The sequence below is a fragment of the Ochlerotatus camptorhynchus genome, unplaced genomic scaffold (genome assembly GCF_037179485.1).
Source record: "Ochlerotatus camptorhynchus isolate MF236.1 unplaced genomic scaffold, CSIRO-AGI_Acam_v1.1 ptg000303l, whole genome shotgun sequence".
Taxonomy (NCBI): Eukaryota; Metazoa; Arthropoda; class Insecta; order Diptera; family Culicidae; genus Ochlerotatus; species Ochlerotatus camptorhynchus.
Genome location: NW_027040791.1, coordinates 642,551 through 667,778, shown reverse-complemented (window position 1 = coordinate 667,778; position 25,228 = coordinate 642,551). Strand labels below are relative to the sequence as shown.

Genomic DNA, 25,228 nt, shown 5'->3' with positions numbered 1-25,228 from the left:
GCATTCATTACTAACAATATTTTAGTAATTTTAGATGAAAAACATTTATTCGCTTTATTCAGTACATTGTGGTATTTATAAATTATACCAAGCACTTGTTTGAACCTTTTTCAGGTTCTATAATTGTTTAGGACATCTCACTGCGTCCTAGCAAGAAGTACGGTCGACTTGTTTCGCGCTCCGTTGTTTTGGAAGTTTTCTCGGTATTCGCTTGATATAAATTATCAGTTTTTTTTTCTCACTAAGTGACTCCTGGCATAGTTCCCGGCAAATTGATCGAAAAGTGAGTTTTTTTAGTAGAAAGTGTCATTTTCGGAAAGAGTAATCCGTGCTATTGGAAATTCGCGAACCAATTTGGGCATCATCGTTGCGTGGTCACGCATACGCGCTTACGCATACCCGCGCACGTATCATCATCATCGAGTGTGAGCACCCGTTTCTACATCTACATCGTTCATCAATCATCGTGCGCCTGTGTGCGCTGAGCACCGAGCCTCGATCAAGTGCACCACAACGAAGGTCATCCACGCAGCGCGTCTCTTCCAGCCATCTGTGTAAACGCCTACACATATAACGCTCGGTGGTAGTAGTATAGAATTATCAGATAAGTTTTTGTTTTTTTTTGTTTCTTTTTCTCCCCCATTAGTTAAATTTTCATTTTGTATTTCTGTGTTTGTAGTGTTTTCTGTGTATTGTGTCTGTGCGTTCAGTGGGAGAGCGTTTTGCGCTCCCACTAGTTGAACAAAATGGATGTTTTGTCAGAAGACGACATGGATGACCATTCATCTCAGAAGAATGATGATGTCATCCCTGGTTCGTCGTCTCAGTCTGTCGATTGGGCTGAGAAAAGCACCAGATTGCGGGCCTACCCGAATGACTCGACTGGCCCATGGGTTGTCTATTTTCAGCCCAAAAACAAACCCTTGAATGTTGTTCAGATATCTGATGATCTGACAAAGCGATTCTCTGCCGTGACCGAAATAACGAAGGTTAGGCACAACAAACTTCGTGTCACCGTCGCTAACCTGAAACAGGCTAATGAAATTGCTGTTTCCCAGTTTTTCACACTGGAATATAGGGTGTACATTCCAGCCTCTGATGTGGAGATCGAAGGCGTGGTCACTGAGGCGAGCCTGAACCCCGAGATACTGGAGAAGCAAGCGGTTGGCCGATTTAAGAACCCCTTGCTTCCTCCGGTAAAGATACTGGCCGTTCATAGAATGAAGTCAGTATCGCTCAGCGAGGGTAAAAAGAGTTTTACCCCCACAGACTCGTTTCGGGTGACCTTTTCTGGATCTGCCCTTCCTCAATACATCGAGCTGGGAAAACTTCGTCTTCCTGTGCGGTTGTTTGTACCTCGGGTCATGAACTGCCAGAATTGTAAGCGGTTGGGACATACGGCCTCCCACTGTGGCAACAAGGCACGCTGCTCCACATGCGGGGAGAAGCATGAGGATGGCGCCTGCGCAGCTACTGCACCAAAATGCGTGTACTGCAACGGAACTCCTCCTCATGCTCTCTCGTCGTGCCCGGCGTACAAACAGCTCGGGGACAAAATGAAACGCTCCCTTAAGGAACGTTCCAGGCGGTCTTTTGCAGAAATGCTTAAGACAGCCACGCCATCGACCAATGACAAAAATCCCTTTTCTCTTTTGTCAGATGACGAGACTGACTCTGACTTGGCTGAGGAGGGAACTTCTTTCAGTTTTCCGGAAGGTTCTGCACGGAAACGAAAGCGCATCCGTTCGCGGATTGTTGCAAATAAAGAACCCCAAATCAGCTTGCCCAAATCAAGGAGTGGTGGAAAAAAGGAGACTTCTACTCCTCCTGGATTCCGCAGAACTGACTATACCCAGGATTTTCCACCTCTTCCGGGGACATCCAAAACCCCTGATGCCCCAATTTTAAGAACAGAAACCCCTTCTTCATCTGGGTTGTTCTCATTTGATGACATTGTGGACGGTATTCTCAAATACCTCAACATTTCTGATCCTCTGAGAAGCATTGTCCTCACATTGCTTCCCACTGTGAAATCCTTCTTGAAGCAATTGACTTCAAAATGGCCCCTTCTTGCAGCTATCATCTCCTTCGATGGATAATTTTCCAAACGAGGTCGGGGATTTGATCACTGTTCTACAGTGGAATTGTCGAAGTCTTATTCCGAAATTAGATTCGTTCAAGTATTTAGTCCATAACAATAATTGCGATGCATTTGCCCTCTGTGAAACATGGCTCTCTTCAGAAATTGATCTCCCTTTTTTTGATTTTAACATTATTCGATTGGATCGTGAGGATTCACGTGGAGGAGGGGTACTTTTGGGGATCAAAAAGTGCCATTCCTTCTATAGAGTGAATCTTCCCGAATTCCCCGGTATTGAAGTTGTCGCATGTCAGGCTACCATTAAAGGTAAGAGCCTTTGTATTGCTTCTGTATATATTGCTCCTAGAGTCTCTGTTAATCGCAAACAACTTTTCGACATATGTGCGGTACTTCCCGCTCCATGGTTGATCATGGGAGATTTTAACTCCCACGGTACAGGCTGGGGGGAGCTGTACGATGATAACCGTTCTACTTTGATTTATGATCTCTGCGACAACTTCAACATGACAATACTTAACAATGGAGAAGTAACACGTTTGGCTGGTCCATCCTCGAATGGTAGCAGATTAGACCTCACCTTTTGCTCTAATTCACTATCGTTGGATTGCACTTGGCATGTAATCCAGGATCCGCACGGTAGTGATCATCTGCCGATCAAAATTTCGATTGCCAGTGGGTTCAACTCGTCAGAACCCGTTAACGTCGCGTATGATCTAACCCGTAACATCGATTGTACTAAGTTCCAATCCGCGATAGGCGATACAGTATCGTCAGTGGAAGAGCTTCCGCCGTTGGAGGAATATAATTTCCTCTCTAATCTCATCGTCGACAGCGCACTTCAAGCTCAAACACGACCGGTGCCGCGATCGTCAATCCGTAAGAAAACACCATCGCTCTGGTGGGATCAACAATGCACGGAGGTTTACCGTAAAAAGTCCGACGCGTTTAAACTTTTTCGGAAGCGCGGAACACGCGAGCATTTCGACGCATACACATCTCTTGAACGCGAACTCAAGAGCCTCATCAAGGCCAAAAAACGGGGTTACTGGCGGCAGTTTGTAGACGGATTGTCGCGCGAAACGTCTATGAATACGCTTTGGAGTACGGCGCGAAGAATGCGTAACCGGTCCACTAACAACGAAAGCGAGGAATGCTCGGATCAATGGATTCTTAAATTCGCGCGAAAAGTGTGTCCGGATTCCGTGCCGTCGCAGTTGACTCCTCGCGAAACCGCGAATTCGGTAGACGAAATCAGTCAGCCTTTTTCAATGGTCGAACTTTCACTCGCTCTCCTTTCGTGTGGCAATTCTGCCCCTGGATCTGATAGAATCAAGTTCAACTTGCTGAAAAACCTCCCAGACGTCGCTAAGAGGCGCATGTTGAACTTGTACAATCAGTTCTTGGAGCTCAATATTGTTCCCGACGATTGGAGACGAGTGAGGGTGATAGCCATTAAAAAGCCTGATAAACCCGCGTCGGATCACAATTCGTATCGGCCCATCGCGATGCTGTCGTGTATTCGGAAATTGATGGAGAAAATGATCCTTTTTCGCCTCGACAAATGGGTTGAGACGAACCACCTTCTTTCAGATACTCAATTTGGTTTCCGTAGGGGCAAGGGAACGAACGACTGTCTCGCGTTGCTTTTCTCGGAAATTCAGTTAGCTTTTGCTAAGAAAGAGCAAATGGCTTCTGTGTTCTTGGATATCAAGGGGGCTTTTGATTCAGTATCCGTTGAAGTTCTTTCAGAGAAACTCCACGCTTGTGGATTGTCTCCATTAATGAATAATTTTTTGTACAATTTGCTGTCAGAAAAACATATGAGCTTTTCTCATGGAAACTCTACAGCTTTTCGATTTAGCTACATGGGTCTCCCCCAAGGCTCATGTTTAAGCCCCCTTTTGTACAATTTCTACGTTAGAGAAATTGACAATTGTCTTAATGACAATTGCACGTTGAGACAACTTGCAGATGACGGCGTAGTGTCTATCACAGGGCCAAAAGAGGTTGACCTGCAAGGACCCTTACAGGATACCTTGGACAATTTGTCTACTTGGGCTATTCAGCTGGGTATCGAATTCTCCACGGAGAAAACTGAGTTGGTCGTTTTTTCTAGGAAGCATAGCCCAGCACAACCGAAGCTTCAACTTTTGGGTAAACCGATCACTCATTCCATGTCTTTTAAATATCTCGGGGTCTAGTTCGATTCCAAATGCACCTGGAGATCCCACATTAAGTATCTGAGACGAAAATGCCAACCAAGGATCAATTTCCTTCGATCAATTACCGGAACGTGGTGGGGAGCCCATCCACAAGATCTTCTGACGTTGTACCGGACAACGATTTTATCGGTTCTAGAATATGGTAGTTTTTGTTTTCAGTCGGCAGCTAAAACTCACATCATCAAGCTGGAACGGATCCAGTATCGTTGTCTTCGTATCGCGTTAGGATGCATGCACTCGACTCATACTATGAGTCTCGAAGTGCTGGCGGGCATGTTGCCACTATCCGTCCGTTTTTCAGAGTTATCTCTGAGGCTCCTCACCCGTTGCGAAGTAATGAACCCACTGGTGATCGAAAACTTTGAGAAGCTTCTGGAGCTAAATCCTCAAACATGTTTTATGACTTTGTACTACCTTTATTTAACACAGGATGTCAGCCCTTCAAGAAATATTCCCAATCGTGTAGTCTTCTCCGATTTCGGCAATTCAGTGAATTTTGATTTATCTATGACGCAGGAAATCCACGGAATTCCAGAGCATCATCGTCCTATGATTGCTCCGTCATTATACGCTGCAAAGTTTGGCCATGTTGATTCTGCAAGAACGTTTTTCACAGATGGATCTCTAATAGAGGAGTCCGCTGGTTTTGGTGTATTTAATGAATTTCATAGCGCCTATCGAAAACTTGAAGCTCCTTGTTCTGTGTATGTGGCTGAACTGGCAGCAATTCACTACACTTTGGAAACTATTGCTTCACTTCTTCCACACCACTACTTTATTTTTACGGATAGTCTCAGTTCTGTCGAGGCTATCCGTTCCATTAGGCCGGTAAAGCACTTCTCGTATTTTCTCTTGAAAATACGAGAACTGCTTAGTGCTTTATCCGTGCGCTCTTTCATCATCACCTTCGCGTGGGTCCCTTCGCATTGCTCAATTTTGGGCAATGAGAAGGCGGATTCACTTGCGAAGGTGGGCGCTATGGAAGGCGACATTTATGATCGACAGATCGCCTATAGTGAATTTTTCTCTATTTATCGTCAGCAGTCGCTCGTTAGCTGGCAACATCAATGGAGTGAAGGGAGCTTGGGACGATGGCTACATTCAATTATCCCTAAGGTGTCGAAGTTTGCATGGTTCAAAGGGTTGGACTTGGGTCGAGACTTCATACGCGTGATGTCTCGTCTCATGTCCAATCACTATTGTCTAAACGCTCACTTGTTCCGTGTGGGGTTGGGAGACAGCAATCTCTGTGAATGTGGACAAGGTTACCAGGACGCTGATCACATCCTTTGGTCTTGTGCGGAGTATCGTGGAGTCAGATCACATTTTTATGATTCCCTTCGGGCTCGAGGTAGACAACCTAATGTTCCAGTTCGGGATATTTTGGCTAGACGCGATCTGGAGTTTATGAAACTCATATATGTTTACTTTAAGGATATTAACCTTAGATTGTAAGTTTGATTAACCTTGTGTTTAGTTTGTATTTTGTAAATGTGGGGTTTTTTTTTCAATGTTTGTTTTCAAGATGAATAGAAATAATTTCATGCTTTAGGATTAAGTAAATAGTTGTATCGTAAACCACATTTCAAACCTCCTTCTTCCCTTTTCCCATCCAAAAAATTGTAAATCTCCACTAACCTCGAGACAACCGCGAGTACTCGGTCCAGTTCCTTTAACTTTAAATTTAAGACAGCAATAATGTATAACGCAAAGGATAACTCGGCTCTGTAAAGTTTATTCGATTGAGCCTGTACAAATAAAGTTAATATAAAAAAAAAAAAAATTGTTTAGGTCTCCCAGAAGCTCTGTTATCGACACATGAAATTTTTCACTTCTGAATGAAAGTCATCCGATGCTAACGCAAAAAATCTGGTTGCCGTTTACTCTGACGAAAAATAAATCACAAACAGTGCTGCTTGTTCGCAACATTTTCTCTTGGCAGGACTCTTATTATAACATCGACTCTGTACACCACCGGCGCCGCTTTTATTAGACTGTTATCATACACTCAAAATAATCTACACGTTGAAGCTACGTGAAAAATCACGCAAGCTCTCACTTTTTCCTCTCCTCTCAGTTTTACGTGGCTTACGTAGAATGTATGTAATGTTCCTTGAATTTTACAGGGAGATCCTTTTTAGCACACCTACATAATCAATTGAATGTACGTGATTTTCACATAACACTGAGCGTATGTGCGTTTCACGTAAAGCTTATGTGATTTCCACATCTAAAAAAGAGTGGTACGTAGGTACACTCAGAGCGTTGCAAATCATGACGGCATCACGATATCCTTTGTTCGGTATTTTTGAAAGATGTAAGTATAAAATTATGGATTATTTTTTTCTCTTTGACAAAAACAAACTGACTTTTTCATCAACCGGTTAACACTCGTGTTTATTGCAGTTACCGTGGGGACGTAATTTGTTATTAGACCCGGTTCCTTTCAAATTGTATCATTATTTATGTATATGTATTATATTTGAAATGACGTTTCACATTCATCTAGTGATGGCCGATTTTCATTCGGATAATCGATTAGTCGATTAACGAACCGAACAGTAAAATATTTGTAACCGGTTAGAGCAACCGTAACGGTCGTTGTCATTTGCGCGACTATTTTAACAGCGCACAGCGCTCTCATTTTAGTTTAATCACTCTTCTCCACACCGGTCGCTGCTATCGCGGTTATCAATTTACTCGCCGTAGTCCGTACCGGTAGTGAGCATTTTGACATTTCTACGAATAGCAACCTTTCTCCCGCGCTGCTATCGCGCTGCTAAATTTGGTAACGCGCTTCTCACCGAGAAGCCGACTGCTATTTTAGTTACTCGTATGGCAACCCCCGATACGGTAGCTGCGCTATGATGAGGGCTGCTAAAATGAGTTTAGCAGCGTACCGTTACGGTTGCTCTTATATCATGCCGATATAAGCATTAACTTCTGCAGAGGATCGAACGTTTCAAACAAGTTTTGCACTCTCATTGATGAAAAAATGACAGCACAGCGAACAAAAAATAATCGATTAGTTGTTAATCGAGTAAAAAAATGGGACATCTCTGATTTTGGTGTGATTGTTTTGATAAAAAAGCGCGCCAAATTTCATCTCTACCGAGGGGGTAGCAACACCATAAAATTACCTTGCATACTGGGAGTATTCATTGGATGAAAGGGACCGTGAAAGAGGACAACATAGTGTCAACATATTGATACTAAAATTCTCCAATGAATGTTACCGACCAAATCACGTAACTTCTATGTGAAAATCCTGTGACGGTTAAGCTTCATGAAATGAGTGCCCCTACATGAGATTCACGTAGCTCTTATGTGAAAAGTACGATGGAAAAAATCTACGTATATTTTCACGTAGCATTAACGTTAAAATTACAACCGGTATAAGACAGGCACAATCGCGTCATCTACCGCTCAAAGGTAAATGCTCCTATAGAATTTGATAGCAAAGGTTCCATGCTCAGAAGAAAAGTTTGTGTATTTGCTAATGTTTATATGCGTTGCTTCCACCTTCGCTCGAGCGCAGCGCTACCACAGGGGTTTGACATATAGCTGAATACACGTACTCAACATCAAAACAACAAAACATATCATGGTACCGCTGACAACTTTGCAGATGTTCGGTACGCAGCAAACTTAAGCGATATGACAGCCATATCCATCCCCTGCGCTACCACCGACGAACCGATGTGACAGCTCATAGAAACTGCTTTCAAAATCTTGCCCAAAACGCCATGTTTAAAATACGCGAAACACTACCGCCAGCTGCACATCCGATCGCGATATATCATGAGCAAATACACGAACATACGTAAAATTTATATTGACTTGGTTTGCACCTCACCTCGTTTGACAGATCAAATCGCTCATTTAACAAATCGAATTGCGGACAAACGAAATGCTCCAGTGGGATGTCGGTTCGTGGGTATTGGTACTACTCCTAGACTGTTTAAAATTTTTGTTAATGTTCCTCATTTTCCCGCAGACTTTCGAGGTTTTACACAGGAAAAGATGAGGTAAATTACTCATCGCTGAGTTCCTGCGTAGGTTCCTGCACTTTTTGCGCTTTTGAGTAAACTAAACACAAATTTGGGTTGATCTCATTGGCCGTGAAGACGTGCGGCTTTTGCCCTTTTGTTTAAAGCCACTTCTTGACCTAATAGAGATTGCTGACGTTTATCGTACGCACACTACGTCACGTATACGTATACGCAAAATGTTTTCATCGGGAAAAAAAAACTTCATAGCGGAAAATTTTCCAGTTGAAAATAAATCACTGACAGAATCATATTTTAAGGGCCACCCCCATTAGATCCGTTTGCGTTGCGTTGATGTAAATTTTACAGTTAGACAATAGATTTAGCTGTCACTTTGCCGCAACGCGTCCGATCGGTCCGATCCGGATCTAATGTGCGTGGGCCTTTAGAAATCTCTATTGAGTCGAGTCGACTCAATTTTGAGTTGATCTGATCGACCGTCTGTTCGGATAAATGTTCACGGCGAATGAGAACAAACCAAAAATGAGTTTAGTTCACTCATAATCGCCAAAAGTGCAGGAGCTCAGTGATGAAAATTTGCCTCATGGTTTCCTGTGGAAAACCTAAAAAATCAGCCGGAAAATTAGGAAATTGACAAAAAAATTATTCAGTCTAGGAGTAGTACCAATAGACTGAGTGAATCCAACATTACTTTTCTCATATTCGGGATTTTTCCCTGAAAAACCAGGAAATATCTGAGAAAACATGAGGCAAATTTACTCATCGCTAAGTTCCTGCACTTTATGTGATTTATGAGTTAACTAAACTTAAATGTGGGTTATTCTCATTCGCCGTATTGAAAGCGTATAGATCAGTGCACGGTCCCTAACCTCACTTTTTGCTCCCTATCATTTTGCTTCTGAGTAAAAGAGATAGCAACGAATGGGAGCCAAAACAAACCACCCAAAACTTACGAGTGAGAGAAGAGTGCGGCAAATCTTCGTGAACTGATCAATTCAGTGCTAACATTTGAAAACGGCACAAAAGCCATTTGTAAACAAATGGTTTGTGGGCCCTTTACTCACTACTTGAAGTACACCCACGCGACACAACAGCAACATCGGGTAGGGGAAATTTTCCCCTTCCTGACGATGCTGTTGGTTTGCGTGGGCGTTCTTCGGGTAGCGAGTAAAGGGCCCACAAACCATTTGTTTACAAATGGCTTTTGCGCCGTTTTCAAATGTTAGCACTGAATTAAGGATCTTTAAGTAGTAATGTCATTCGATCGATAAAGTAGTACAAACACTGCTCATGAGCTGCAGGGTCGATTGTACATATATAGTAGTTTGTTATGTTTGGTTTGTCATGATTGCCGAAATCAAACAAGATTTGATTGGTTTTTTTCTTTAATTTTCTAGAATTATTATTATTCTAGGAAGGTGATCGATCTCAAACTATGGAATGGAAAAATTATATAATCAATCAGGTAAATAAGCACCAAGAGTAGTTTAATATAAAGCTGCTAAAAACTGTGTTGTCCTATGCAGTGCCTCGCCAGCGTTTACTACATACCCGACTTCATCACCCCGCAAGAGGAATCCTATCTTCTGTCCCAGGTCGACAAAACCCCTAAGCCAAGATGGACTCAATTGTCACGTCGTCGCTTAATTAACTACGGCGGTGTTCCACATCCTAAAGGAATGATAGCAGAGCCAATGCCTTCGTGGCTGCAAAGTTACGTTGATAAGATCAATCAACTCAACGGTGTATTTGAGGACGGGAAAAAGGCCAATCATGTGTTGGTGAATGAATACCTTTCTGGTCAAGGAATTATGCCTCATTCGGTTGGTCCATTGTTTCATCCTACGATCACTACCATCTCGTGTGGCTCTCATACGGTACTGGAGTTCCATGAACCACAAGAAAGCGACGACACGGCAGCTTCAATGCAAAGAGTTCCTGTTACTAAACTGTTCATTGAGCAAAGAAGTTTACTGATCCTTAAGGACGACATGTATAACAAATATCTGCACTCCATTGCCGAGGTGGATCAAGATGTAGTGGACGAAAATATTTCAAACCTGTCAAGAATCAATTGCCAGGATACCAAAATCCAAGCGGGAGATGTACTCAAACGAAAGACACGAATTTCATTCACTATTCGGCATGTGCCAAAGACATCAAAGATGAAAATAAAATTATTTTAGGCTAGTTGTTGGTTTTATATTCAGATAGTTTCCTTTTATACTAGTACAAACCGAAGGGGTTGAATGTTCCAGTAAATGAGGCAGTATGAGGTTATTATTATTAATTTAAATAACTACATTCAACTCATTTTCTCCATCAATACTTTGCCACCATCTTCGATCATGACCGTGTCACTTACTATAATAGGGTCGTCATCGCAGGACATTTTATCATCGGCACCGTCCTGAGAGTCATCTCCTACAGATTCAAGCTTATTCTGCAGCTCTACGATCGACCTCATCAGAACGGTGAAATCTTTCTTTTTCGTCTCCAGCTTTCTTTCGAGAACAGCTTTCTTCTCCTGCAGCTGATCCATTTCCTGCTTCAGCATCTCGAGTTCCTTAATCGTGTTCTTCCGGTCCGGTTGCTGACTTATAATCTTGGCCAGCACATCGTACTCCATTCTGTTCTTCCGAATCTTCTTGGCCAAGATCAAGTTGTATTTGCTTTGCACAATCTGGGTTTTAGCTGTTTCGATTCCCGCTTCGATAGTGTCCGAAATGGTTGCGTAGTTCTTCAATTCCTGTTCCATCACTCGAGCGGAGAAATCCGACTTTTTCATCACGAATTCGCCTTGTGCTAGCTGGGCCAACAAGCGATCGTGAATAGCCTGGCTGGAATATTGAAGAATTATTATTATACCACAATCTACTAGGTTTATTAACGGCAATCATAAGTACCTGTTTTCAGGACTATCAGTAGAATTACACCATTTGACGAATGTCTTCAACAAATCGTTCAATCGCCGGTCATCACCTGTGCCATCGCCATCGATTTGCAATCGACGCCGAATCACTTCCTCTGTTTAAGCAGTACAAAGTGAATAAATAGTTAGTTAGTATTTTTAAATATATTTGCATAACATACCATCCGACATTGCAATAGATTATTCTAGTTAATTTAAAATACAAAAATAAGCTCAATAATGCACGGAATAAACACGGGACTGAAACGCTTGAACTGCCTGGAAGCATAAGAAAATGTTGTAAACAGATGGCGAATTAAAAAGAATAATAAAACGCAGTGGCTGTCAAAACCATCGGGCGAATTTCATTCGAACTAAAGGAAAATTGGTAACTTCACGGCCACTGAGAACAACTCAGAAAGAGAGTCACTTCTACTCAGAGATACGAAGCCATTTCTAAAAACTGCACAGGAACTCAGCGCTGAGTCGCAGTTTTTCAGAAATTTCTGATGCATTTGAGTAAGGCTCAGAACCATTTGGTGGATTATTTTAACTTTTGGTTAAAATTTGACAGAGGGAAAGGTATCGATTAACCCTGGTATCCGAGCGTGGTTACTTCTGACAGACAATAAGTTCAATTTTGATAACCGTGGCTGAGTTATTCTCGAAAACCGGTCGAACGACAGCACAGGGATTTTCGAACATAGAAATTACTTTCGAAATGTCACTTTTAACCCACATCCCTGGCAAGACTAGTACTCACTGAAGCCGCCACCGATGTTGGTGGTGTTAGTGTTGACAACACGTTTTTAAGCTACATTCATGTGTGCCGCATGGTCATATCGCGTTAAAAGTTTTTACCTGTGTAGTAATGCTGCTATCACATCCAATTAAAATGCACTTAATTGTAAGGCAACGATAATTCGTGTTAAACACAGTAAACTGCACCTATGGCTCGACCTATGGCACAACAAAGATTTAAAAAAAATCCTTCCCGCCACTTGCGACAAACTTTCCCAAAAACTTATCACGCATGAACAGAGCTTGCTTGAGAATATTTGCAGCAGCTGTCAAATGTTGACGTAAAATCGAACCAGAGAACCAGGATTTTTCGGCTTCACACAAAGTATATGGGAATGACATTCGTGTCATAGATGTGTTTTAACCACGAGTTAAATTTAACTCGGCAAATGGTTCACAGCCTAAGTAGAACCCTAATAAACAAATACCATAAACGGACTGTATCCCGGATGGGTAAACTATCCCACAAATGGTTTGGATGATACCACGAACACGTCGTTAAGCTCTCTTTTATAGTTATTTTTATTAGGGAAGCGAAGACAACAAATCAAGAAGATTGGCAACTCTTCTATTTTCTTATACACAATAAGAAAAAATTACCCAAAAGTAAGTACTTTGCACTTATCTCGGCACTTTAATGAAGGAATCCAAAAGTAGGTAAAGTGGGTCATAATAGTTTTCATTTACTTGTGTGCAATTCGTTGGAATTTTCCACTAGCTTTCTACCCAAAAGTAATTTAGTTGACCCAAAAGTAGGTAAATATGATTATACTCAACGTTGGGTTCCCACACTTTACTACCACTGTTGGGTGGTTTTGTCCCTCCGTTTTTTGACAATATTTGAAGGAGAAAAGGAGACAAACTAGTCAAAAGTAGGTAAAAGTGAACTTTTTTCTTACCGTGCTCGAACGCTATGAGACAGGTACCTCGGGTTGTTAAGCATCCCTAATAAAAATTGTATGGTTAATTTGCTTAACGACGTGTTCTGGGTATCATCCAAACCATTTGTGGAATAGTTCAATGATTTGGGTTATCGTTCGTTTATGGTTATTTTTTATTAGGGATCTCATCAATAAAAAAAATTATTTTTCTCGAACAAATTTGATCGTACTCTTAAAAATAGGAATTTATTTTTTCTCCGGTACAACAATTTATCTAGTTATCTCTATGATTTAACAATACATTTTATCGTACTTGAAATTCAACAGTAAAGGGCTGAACACAATGATAGCGGCATAGCGACAAGCGCAAATTTATTTGTTTAAATGGTTAATTTCATTGTTTTATTATTCTTTTTCGGGTACGTTTTTGACAGAGTCCCTTCTACCGAAGACAACAAATTAAGAAGACTGGCAACTTTGCCCAAATCCAAGCGACAGATACAATGGTGCTGCACTTGCGAGAAGGTGGAAGCAACGCATAGAAAAATGAGCAAATACACAAACCCTTCTGTCGTGACCGGACCGAGGTTTCCAGCCTCGGCCACGGCAACACGAATTAGCGATGCAGCTCCCACGGGTGCGGCTGCTTCTATTGCTGCTGCTGCTGCTGTTTCTGCTGCTGAGGTTTCTGTTGCTGCTGTTTCTGCTGCTGCTGGTGGTCCGTCACCTCCAAAATTCGTTACAAGAAAGACTTCAACGAGCTTAGGTAACCTATCAAAATTCTCTAACCAATGAGATTATGTTTACATACGAACTATCACGCTTCACGCTCACTTGATTCTACTCATTATTTATTCAACACTAACTCTATCTACTACACCTTCTTCTGAGGATGTTATCTTTGCTATCAAATTTGTTCGAAGCATTTATCTTTTAGCGGGAGATGACGCGATTGTACCTGTTGATGTCGAAAGTAACAATCGCACCGATTCGAAAAAAATTTAGTTTTGTTTTGATGACCGAAAAGTTAATCCTATTTCCGATTAAAAAAATATTATCTCATAGTGATATCATTGTTTAACATATTAAGGGGAAGTTCACCGCTCCGAAAATAGTAATTACGTTTCGATTTTTCTAAAATTTTTGGAAGAAGATATAAAAAATCTAAAAAACTCACATTTTTTCTTATTTTCTAAAGATAATTCAGGTAAAAAAAATATTTTTAAGTCATATGGCATAAAGTTGGACTCAAAAAACCACAAAACATTGACTTTTCGGTTTTGCTAAGAGTCTATTTTTTTTTTCATAATAAAATAGAAAAAAATATGATTACATGTAATTTTTGTCAAGAATCTTAGAAAGAAACTGATTTTCTTGGATTTTTGATAATTGTTCCCAATACTTTTAGAAAAATAAAAACGTCCCAAAACTAAATTTTTATTTTAAGGCCGGTAAACTTCCCCTTAAGCAGGGTTTTAATCATACAAAGCAGATCGCTAAACTAAAAAAATTCGTAATGTAAACGCTTACTCATTTCATTTATACAGCCGCAAGCTGTATTAAAATGTTATACGGTATGAGGAAACCTTTCCTCAACCTCTATACAAGCAAATCTGGCGAACTTAGTCTGCTACTTATGCCTGTTATGACGGTTGGGACAAGCTCTTATTGCATATCTATTTACGCTTCTATACAGCTGTTATCCTGCTGTTTAGTTGTGTGTGAACTTGAAAGACGCAACCTTAACCCGATTCTCCAAGGATTACGTTTTTTTGGCAATACATAGTGACCTTCTGGTCCATTGATCGAGAGCATACTTTTCGATTTGTTCAGCTTCCCGAAGGGGGCGACACATCTAAATCTCAATTCGAGATGCTCAAAAAATCTCACACTAGCGAATAAATCTTCGAAAAATCTTCTTTCATTTCTCGCATCTACTTACATCGCGCATCATCTTTTTGCAGGAAATCTTTAAAATCGTTCTTTCTATCTACTCAGCGTACGCGCAGCTAGCCACAGCAAAACACAATATTTCCTGATCCGGAACTTGTGAGAAATGGAGGCCAACTCCCCTGCACTCGATCTCTCTAGGTCACGCCTCCTTGGTGGTTGAGCGTCGTTGATAAGTTAATGCATTCTACTGAAGAGAATCGCCCATGAAATATGCTTCCACCTGAGAGTTCCTTCCTGACATCTTCAAGTGGTGGAATTTTTTATTATTATATTGTATGATTATTGACTGCACGGAAAAGGTCTGCATTAAGAGGGATTTAGATGAGGCAGGTGAGTTGAATTCAACTCAAACCGATCTGGTCGTAGACTGGCTGGTTTTGAGCCAAACGAACTGTCAAAGCCAGAGCCATACGAGCAGCGCCTATCTTGATTACATCGGCAGTGTTGCTGACCCTCTCATAGTCTACATGCTTCAATCAGATTTATTTTTCGTGAAGTAACCCACAATGAAAACACACCAATATTTAATGTAACAACAATTTTTATTGTAATAGAGTTGTTCATTATTGTTCATGATCGAATCATGTTAACAATAAAATAAATGAAAAATACGATAAAAATCATTGTAACAACATTTTATCATAGAGGTAACTCTATGACCACTGGGTCCCGAAGAAAATCATTATTATTTTTGGCTCACTCAGTACCAGAACAACGGTCCCAAGCAGTCCCAAGCTATTTTACTCACCCCTGCATGTTCTGCATGAATCCACACACCCCTGATGTTATCTGTCAAACTTTCATAGCGAATCAAAACAAACATAGTGTAGTAATAGAATTTCAACTAGAATAGGGTACGTTATTCGTTTGCTTGGGACCAATAGGCTACTAAAGTGGTGAGCCAATTTAAAATCGTTAGTTTCGTATTGATTGTTGATTTTATTATGTACATTCATTGTACATCTAGGTAGCAGTTTTGCCGTTTTCGGAAGAGTACAACATTATAACAATCATTTTTATTGTCGACAATATATATAAATGTTAGAGCATTGCTTCCACTGAAAATTTCACTGTAATTTTTTTTTCGGGAAGACAAACAAAAACTAATAAAGAGAGATAAAAGACAAAAGGAATTAAATTCTTATACTAGACATTTGAAGAAAAACATAAACGGACTGCATATTGCAGAGATCACGGGTTGCCAACACGTCTCTGATAGGAACATAGGGTTGTCTTCCTTGGGCCTCGAGGGTATTCAAAAGTCGCTCTCTGGCGGCGTCATTATCCGTACATTGCCAAACTGCGTGTTCGATGTCATCGTAACCCTAATAAAAAATAACCATAAATGAACGATAACCCAAATCATTGAACTATTCCACAAATGGTTTGGATGATACCCAGAACACGTCGTTAAGCAAATTAACCATACAATTTTTATTAGGGAACCGTTTCCACACCGACAGATGTTCCTGTCCACGAGGTTTATTCTATTGAGATGAGCATCTAGCGAGTAGTGGTTGGACATAAGTCTACTCATCACGCGAATGAAGTCACGACTTGTTACCGCGAGGCAATTAATTTAAAACCAAAACCATAAGATAACCACATAGTTGCATCCCGTTTGCATAGCCCTAGCTGACGTTGATGCCAAGGCCAAGAATATGAAATGAAAAGTAGGGCAAAAGGAGCGAGAGCTCGTTTTACATAATCTAACTGCAGTATTTACTTAGGAACGTTCCTGCGTTCAAGTAGGATAAACACGCCCACGCATGGCATGCTTGCGCATCTAGGTTACGTTTAGCTTTCCCTCTCTGTTTATCCTTAACGAAGGATATAATTATAATGTTTAAACGTTACAAATGTCTCATTCTTATTTGTAGAGCCATATCAGATCTGAGTTACAAAAAGAAATAAACTTACAAGATAACCCGAGAAATCCCAGATCTGAGAGGGCATAGTATATAAGATCCAAATAACACAAATTTACCCTTTCAAGGGCGATCGAAATCCTAGCTAATAGAATAGGCAAAATTAGGTCAAAAGTCCGGTATTGAAAGGGATATGTAAAACCCTGGACGAACCAAGTAAAAGTTTTACATAATTATAAGTTGCTAATGCAACACGTAGCTGTAAGATCACTTTGTACAATTTTGTTGAATAAAATTAAGTTTCATAGGTTACTCCAGATTCTTCTCTTTTTTGAATCCGAAAGAACTTTCGGCCTAGAAGTGAAAACTTCTCTCCTTAACCGGGGAAAAAAGTAGCTCCTAGAATCGAGAAACAGTGTCTGATCTGAAAGCGAAAGACTCTCCCTAACCGGAGAAGAAAGTAGCTTTTGGCGGCGACATTTCATGGTGGCTCCAGAGAGGAATCTTGGAGGACGTTTTCCGACGTTTTGAGCCCGCGAACTTCCAGTCAGTCGAAATCTGACTGCAAAGAACCGCAAAGTTGGCGGTTTAAGTGGGCCGTTGAGCCAAAGTGTCAATCTGACAAAGTGTGGCGTTAAGCCAAATAGCAGTCAGTCGAAATCTGACTGCAAAGGACCGCAAAGTTGGCGGTTTAAGTGGGCCGTTGAGCCAAAGTGTCAATCTGACAAAGTGTGGCGTTAAGCCAAATAGCAGTCAGTCGAAATCTGACTGCAAAGAACCGCAAAGTTGGCGGTTTAAGTGGGCCGTTGAGCCAAAGTGTCAATCTGACAAAGTGTGGCGTTAAGCCAAATAGCAGTCAGTCGAAATCTGACTGCAAAGAACCGCAAAGTTGGCGGTTTAAGTGGGCCGTTGAGCCAAAGTGTCAATCTGACAAAGTGTGGCGTTAAGCCAAATAGCAGTCAGTCGAAATCTGACTGTAAAGAACCGCAAGTTGGCAGTTCCAGTGGGCCTTTGTGCCAAATAGTGTGGCGTTAAGCCAAATAGCAGTCAGTCGAAATCTGACTGTAAAAGAACCGCAAGTTGGCAGTTCCAGTGGGCCTTTGTGCCAAATAGTGTGGCGTTAAGCCAAATAGCAGTCAGTCGAAATCTGACTGTAAAGAACCGCAAGTTGGCAGTTCCAGTGGGCCTTTGAGCCAAATAGTGTGGCGTTAAGCCAAATAGCAGTCAGTCGAAATCTGACTGTAAAGAACCGCAAGTTGGCAGTTCCAGTGGGCCTTTGTGCCAAATAGTGTGGCGTTAAGCCAAATAGCAGTCAGTCGAAATCTGACTGTAAAGAACCGCAAGTTGGCAGTTCCAGTGGGCCTTTGTGCCAAATAGTGTGGCGTTAAGCCAAATAGCAGTCAGTCGAAATCTGACTGTAAAGAACCGCAAGTTGGCAGTTCCAGTGGGCCTTTGAGCCAAATAGTGTGGCGTTAAGCCAAATAGCAGTCAGTCGAAATCTGACTGTAAAGAACCGCAAGTTGGCAGTTCCAGTGGGCCTTTGTGCCAAATAGTGTGGCGTTAAGCCAAATAGCAGTCAGTCGAAATCTGACTGCAAAGAACCGCAAAGTTGGCGTTTTAAGTGGGCCGTTGAGCCAAAGTGCAAATCTGACAAAGGTCAGATAGTGCGAACATTTGGGCTCGTCAAAGCCAAGTAGGCTTATAGCCAAGTGATCTGAAAAGTTTCAGAAAATCCGGACATCGGTGGAAGTGGACATGAACGATTTGCAAAAGAAATTGATGAATTGGTCGAGTATTTCAACGAAATCGACATTCAGGTTGCAAAATTAAAAAAAGTAAAGAAATATAAAAAGTGGCTAAATGAACCCTTTCCAAAGGGAGTGTATTGTGTAAGCAAGGCGTTTCCAGTGACCTTGTGGCGCGGTACCGATAAAGAAAAAGTGTTCCGGCAACATATTAGCAAATTCACTTTACACCACGCCACAAAGAAGTAGCTCAAGCCAGAGTAATAAAACGCCGCACTTTCCCACGGCTGAAGGCCAGAAGCAGACCACAAGCAACAAGGCTACAAGTTCATCAAATCCGGACTCCCACGGCTGAAGGCCGAAAATATCACAAAAGCTATAGGCCAACCGAAATCCTAGAAGGACGTCCAGTGGCAAGGAGCAGACCAATGGCGAGCTGTTAGGCCATTAATATCAACAAAGTTCAAATTAAAGTGTGAGTAAAATCAGAGTTGACGCTATTATATTATCAGGTAGAAATTTATAAATTAAAAAAAAAAACAAGATGAGTGAAAAATTTGTTGTTAATAAAAACGGACACTGTCGTCTTTGTTTTGAGAAAGACGACAGTGATAACATGGTGGCCTGCGACGATTGCGATCGCTGATTCCACCTGACCTGTGTAGGATTAGATCACATACCGAAGAAAAAAGAGCCTTGGACATGTACAAAATGTACTAAGATTAGAGTCCATTTGGCTACACAGGAAGAGCAAATACAAACTCTTCAAAACAGGAAAGAATACAAGACTAATGCAGATAGCCAAGTAGAAGCTTTCGAAGCGATCATTAAAAAAATTAATGGTATCAATGCTAGCGGACAAAACACAACGGAAAAATACATTTTAAGACAGTCATTACTGGAGTTGCCATATTTTGATGGAAACTTCAAAGCTTGGCCAAGATTTTAAAAAACATACCTCGAAACCACACAGCGGGGAAATTTTTCGGACCTTGAAAATTTACACCGTATACAGAAAAGTCTAAAAGGAGATGCATTGCGCGCGGTTAGCGCACTTCTTCTCGACTCCGATAATGTGGATTTGATAATACGAAAATTAGAGGACCAATTTGGAAGTGTAGAATTGGTCTATTCTGGATTATTGCAAGAGGTTCTTGCAACTAGAAATCCTCGTTTTGAAACCCCAAAAACAATGGTGGATTTCATCTCTGCAATTGGGAATTTGGTAATTAATATGACGTGTCTTGATCATAAGGAATATCTAAATGATCAAAGATTAATTAGAGATCTGGCGGGAAAATTACCCAATGGGCTGCATCAACAATGGTTGATGCATGTAAATGAAAATAAGACATTGTCAACTATATTAAATCCATTTATCGCTCCAACACTATGTGATTTCTATGAATGGTTAAAGCCCCAAGAAAAACTGGCTACAATGTTGATAGCTGATAAGGGGATTAAAAATGAAAAGTTTTCCAGATTGGAAAGACCCGATAGAGTGAACTACCACAGTACAGGGTATCCTAAGTGCCTTAAGTGTGGACAAAATCACCGATTAACAGGATGCAATGAATTTAGAGGATTGTCTTCCGAAGAAAGAAGACAGTTTATAATGAAGAAGAAACTTTGTTTTTCATGTTGCAATCCAAATCATATATTAAAGGATTGTAGAGTAGCACGACCATGCAATATTGACGGATGTACCAGTAAACATAATCGATTGCTACATCCAAGAACTGATAAAAAAGAAAAATTAAGGAAAAGTTCTGAAACCACTATTGCGTCTGACAAAGTAAACTGTCACGTACAAAAACACAACATGGTGTATTATCAAATTTTGCCTGTTACTTTGAACAACGGAAAAGACAGTTTAAAAACTCACGTATTTTTCGATTCAGGTTCATCGGTAAGCTTAATTCATAATAGCGTAGTTGAACGATTGAATATTTCAGGATTTAATAAGCCTATGACTATAGCTTGGACAAACGGAGAGGTCCAAGAAGAAACTAAGAGTATGACCGTTCAAGTCCATATCAAAGGTGAAAACGAGAAATCGTTTTTGCTTAAGGATTTACGTACAATTAATGAACTGGCTTTACCCATGCAATCTATTGATTCAAAACAAATACAAGAACAGTTCCCATATCTAAAGGGAATAGAACTGCAATCTTACGATAAGGCAGTCCCAACGATATTATTAGGATTACCACATGCATATCTCTTTAAGGGTATTGAAGAAAGATCGCGTGGATTTTCTGAACCTATTGCCAAGAAAACAAAGTTGGGATGGGTTATATTCGGTACCAGCCGAAATAACACCGAAAACAAAAATCATGTGTTTGTAATGAATGAGGTGAATGAAGAAGAAAAAACAATGAAGGAGATAATGGCAGATTACTTCTCTACAGAAGCCTTTGGCGTAAAGGTACCTCAGAGCGAATTAATATCAAAATTAGACGAACGCGCTCTAAAAATTATGCAAGAAACATGGAAACCAACTGATAAGGGTTACGAAATCGGCCTCTTGTGGAAAAATGATAAGGTCGAATTTCCAAATAGTTTTTCTACGGCTCTGAATCGCTTTCTGTTATTAGAAAAGAAATTAGAGAAGGATTCTTCTTTAAAAGAATGGTATAGTACACAAATTGATGAGTATGTAAGGAAAGGATATCTTAAAAAGTTAAGTCCTGATGAGTATATGATTGATACTGCGAGAACCTTTTACATACCTCATTTTATAACTATCAACCAAAGTAAACAACCGCCTAAACCAAGAATGGTATTTGATGCGGCAACTAAGATTGATGGAGTTTCTTTAAATTCACAATTATTAGCAGGACCTGACATGACAGAGTCAGCTCTTGATATAAAGATGAGATTTAGAGAAGGTCCAATAGCAATAACCGGGGATATTCAGGAGGCCTTCCATCAGGTGAAAATCAGAAAAGAAGATCGAGAATCACAAAGAATGGTATCTCGAAAGCAACCTAATACAAGATTGGACATCTATGAAATGCAAGTAATGACCTTTGGAGCTACTTGCTCACCAGCTTGTATGCAATTTGTCAAGAATGAAAATGCTAAACAATTCATAAATGAAAGACCTAAAGCAGTTGAGGCTATAATTAAAAATCACTATGTAGATGATTATTTAGACAGCTTCAACGAAGTAAAAGAAGCTGTAAAAACTGTATCAGACATCATTCAGATACATGATAAAGCTAACTTCCGAATAAGGAATTTTATATCAAATTCGAAGTCCTGCTTGAAGCAATTACCAAATGATAGAATCTCTCCAATAAAGGAAGTGAAACTGGATGATAACGAAAATGTATATGAAAAGGTCCTGGGTATGTATTGGGACACGCAAAACGATAAACTTACATTTAAAATCAACATTCCCAATTTAGTAATGTTGGAACCGACAAAAAGACAAGTGTTGTCTTTTATTATGAGTGTGTATGATCCTCTTGGGTTAATCGCACATATAACAATCGAATCTAAAATAATAATGCAAGATTTATGGCGACGTGGTATAGACTGGGATGATAAAATTCCCGATGACATAAATAAGACTTGGCAAACCTGGATTAATAGATTGTCTTCCCTATCTAAGATAAAAATCCCAAGATGTTACTCTTATTTTAAAGGCGTGATACGTCGAGAACTTCATGTTTTTTGCGACGCCTCACTGAACGCTTTCGCTACTGTTATATATATGAGAACAGTAAGCAAAGACGGCATTGATGTAACGATTGTTGCTGCCAAATCAAAGGTTGCTCCCACCAAAATAATGTCAATACCTCGTTTAGAACTACAAGCTGCTGTATTAGGGACAAGATTATCTAATACAGTACAAAGAGCATTAAGACTACAAATAGACCAGGTTATATACTGGTCCGATTCAAAAACAGTCATAAGTTGGATCAAATCTGAATTAAGAAAGTTCAAACAATTCGTTCAATACCGTGTTAGTGAAATCCTCGAAAGCACCGTTGAATCACAATGGAAATATATTAGTTCAGCAGCAAACCCGGCTGATGAAGGAACTAAAGTAAGGCAATCGAAATCGTCTTGGATTGAAGGACCCGCGTTTTTGAAGCTGGACGAGAAACATTGGCCATCCGTGAATGGGGACAATCATAGTTCAGACTTAAGTCATGAAGAATTACGTCCCGTACATTCGATAAAGAGCATAAGCAAACCAAATTTAGATTGGCTGAACGTTAAATGGTGTTCGGATTGGGACCGTTTAAAGAGGTCTGTATGCATTACAATAAAATATATAGAGTGGCTTAGGTCTAAAACAAACAAAGAATTGAGATTCGATAAGACCATCAGTGCTGTTGATATGGAAAGGGCAGAAATTTTGCTGATTCTGAAAACTCAATGGGATGCATTTCCAGATGAGTTAACGGAACTCAATGTTAAACAGACGGTTGACAAATCTAGCAAAATACGAACGCTAACACCATTCCTAGATCAAAATGGTACAATAAAATCAGAAACACGATATAAGGATGCAGAGTGCGTTCCTTATGCGGCTCGATATCCTTACATACTTCCAGCAAAGCATCATGTAGTTGATTTAATATTGAAAAATCAACATGAACAGTTTAAACATAAAAAAATGAAGGCTACGATAGCAGCAGTGCAACAAAAATATCATGTTATCCAAATAGATGCTGGAATGAAGAGGACAATAAAAAAATGTCAACATTGTAAAAATGAAAATGCGAAGATAAATACCCCTAAAATGGCACCTCTACCTGAGTGTCGATTGCAACCGTTCGTGAAACCATTCACCCATACCGGAGTAGATTACTTTGGGCCGTACAATGTGTCCATCGGACGGAGAACAGAAAAACGATGGGGAGCATTGTTTACATGTATGACAACAAGGGCAGTATATCTTGAAATAGCCCATGATCTGTCTGCAGATGCATTTTTATTATGCTTGAACTCAGTGCAGAACAGACGAGGCAGAATAAAATTCCTTTATAGCGACAACGGTACTAATTTTGTAGGAGCTGACAATGAACTAAAAAAGATTCAGCACAGACTTGCGTCAAGAGGAATTGAATGGCATTTCAACCCTCCATCATCTCCACACTTTGGTGGAGCATGGGAAAGGTTGGTTCAAGAAGTTAAAAGTCTTTTACCAAATCAAACTATGCCAGAACACACATTCCGTGCGTTATTAACAGAAATCGAAAATATAATAAATAGTAGACCTTTGACGAAAATATCTTTAGATGCCACGGATGACGAACCACTCACTCCAAACCACTTCCTAATTGGTTGTGCCGGCGGTGCCGAACCATCATTGAATGATGTGTCGAAGGCAGAGGCCACTAGACAACAATGGAAGAAAGTGCAGTCTATGGCTAAAACTTACTGGGATAGGTGGTTACACGAATACCTTCCTTCATTAGCCAAAAGATCAAAATGGTCGGAAGCTGTGAAAAATGTAAAGGAAGGAGACATCGTTATGATTGCTGAAGATGATCAAAAGGCAAAGTGGAAAAAGGGAGTTGTTTTGAAAACACATGTAGGCAAGGATGGTCAGGTAAGATCGGCTGTTGTGAAAACAGCCTCTGGAGAATACACTCGACCAGTAGTCAAATTGGCTATTATGGATGTTGAGCCGCCAGGCGAAGCTTCTTCAAATGAAGACAATAAAAAAGAACAAGTAGCATCAAAACGGGTGTTGAAACACCAAGATGTTGAAACTACCATTAAGAAAGATTGCTTTGTGGGAATGATACGCAAAGTAAATGACGAAACCTCGCAGGGATACGAATGTGGAAAACGAAGGCGTGTCGATATTGACAAAGTAAAGCAAATAGCTGCGGAAATTGCAACACCAAAACCCAAACCAAAGAAAATCATAAGGCCTGTCACATGGGCAAATTTTATGGTGGTTTTGTACTTAGCATTTGCAATTTTCGGAAGTGTATTATCCTTTGAAGGATCCGGATTAATTGCATATGACTGCGGCAACCCAGAAGTTAATTTAACAAGTTATTCGTTATTGGATGTAGCTTCATGCATTCCACCATCGAATAACTTATCAACTGTGGAGGTACAAATACAAGTATTACAAAGAAATGTTAAAAGTGAAATAAGAGTGTTCCAATGCAAGGTTATAATTAAACGAAGCATAAAACATTGTGGAATGCATTCTCATACTTCTGATTATGAGAGAGGTTACGAATACATTGTAAAGGAGTTTTCATCTGAAGAATGTCAACTCTCACATCAATTAGGAATTGTCAGACTAACGCATGACTATCGATTACGTGAATTAAAGCGGAACGCAACTACACGTGGAGAAGTCCTCATAACAGGATCTGTGTGGGGAAGTAATTGCAAAGGCGGGACGTACAGAACGCCTGTCTATACCTGGGTCGATGCCTTGGTATATTATGAGTATGAAATAACGCTACGTGATTATGTTGCTACCGTAGATTACGAAAACGACGCTATTTACTTAAAAAATAGTTTGGCCTGCACATACTCTCAAGGAAAATGTTTAGATTCAGAGGATGGCTACATCACATGGGACATAGCACTCAACAAGAAATGTAAAGGAAGGAGATAGACGAGTTGCGTCTAACGTATTACACAAAATCTTGATCGGTGAGCACCCAGAGTATCAAGGATTTCGTTTTGAGGCGCTCGTCTCAGACAAGTTTGTCGAAAATATAATTGGAAAATTTTGGGAGAAGTT

The 25,228-nt window shown here is 40.4% G+C and overlaps 2 protein-coding genes across 2 annotated transcripts; one reads left to right on the top strand and one right to left on the bottom strand.

Annotated features, from left to right (window-relative positions):
• The first annotated feature begins 9,697 nt into the window (after positions 1 to 9,697).
• Positions 9,698 to 10,536, top strand: LOC135707089 (alpha-ketoglutarate-dependent dioxygenase alkB homolog 6). Its single transcript, XM_065228826.1, has 2 exons — positions 9,698 to 9,798; positions 9,860 to 10,536. Exons 1-2 carry the CDS (start codon positions 9,769 to 9,771, stop codon positions 10,517 to 10,519), a joined length of 690 nt encoding a protein of 229 aa, XP_065084898.1. The 5' UTR covers positions 9,698 to 9,768; the 3' UTR covers positions 10,520 to 10,536.
• Positions 10,537 to 10,547: 11 nt separating this feature from the next.
• Positions 10,548 to 11,518, bottom strand: thoc7 (THO complex 7). Its single transcript, XM_065228827.1, has 3 exons — positions 11,427 to 11,518; positions 11,240 to 11,360; positions 10,548 to 11,173 (listed from the first exon to the last, which is right to left on the bottom strand). The coding sequence occupies exons 1-3, from the start codon at positions 11,434 to 11,436 to the stop codon at positions 10,639 to 10,641; spliced, it is 666 nt and encodes a 221-aa protein (XP_065084899.1). The 5' UTR covers positions 11,437 to 11,518; the 3' UTR covers positions 10,548 to 10,638.
• Positions 11,519 to 25,228: the final 13,710 nt, after the last annotated feature.

Bases quoted from the DNA above. Each gene is read 5' to 3' on its own strand.
- LOC135707089 (XM_065228826.1), top strand. From the start codon at position 9,769: ATGGAATGGAAAAATTATATAATCAATCAG. The intron at 9,799-9,859 runs GTAAATAAGCAC...TGTCCTATGCAG, and splicing joins AAAATTATATAATCAATCAG to TGCCTCGCCAGCGTTTACTA.
- thoc7 (XM_065228827.1), bottom strand. The intron at 11,174-11,239 runs GTACTTATGATT...TCAATATTCCAG, and splicing joins ACTGATAGTCCTGAAAACAG to CCAGGCTATTCACGATCGCT.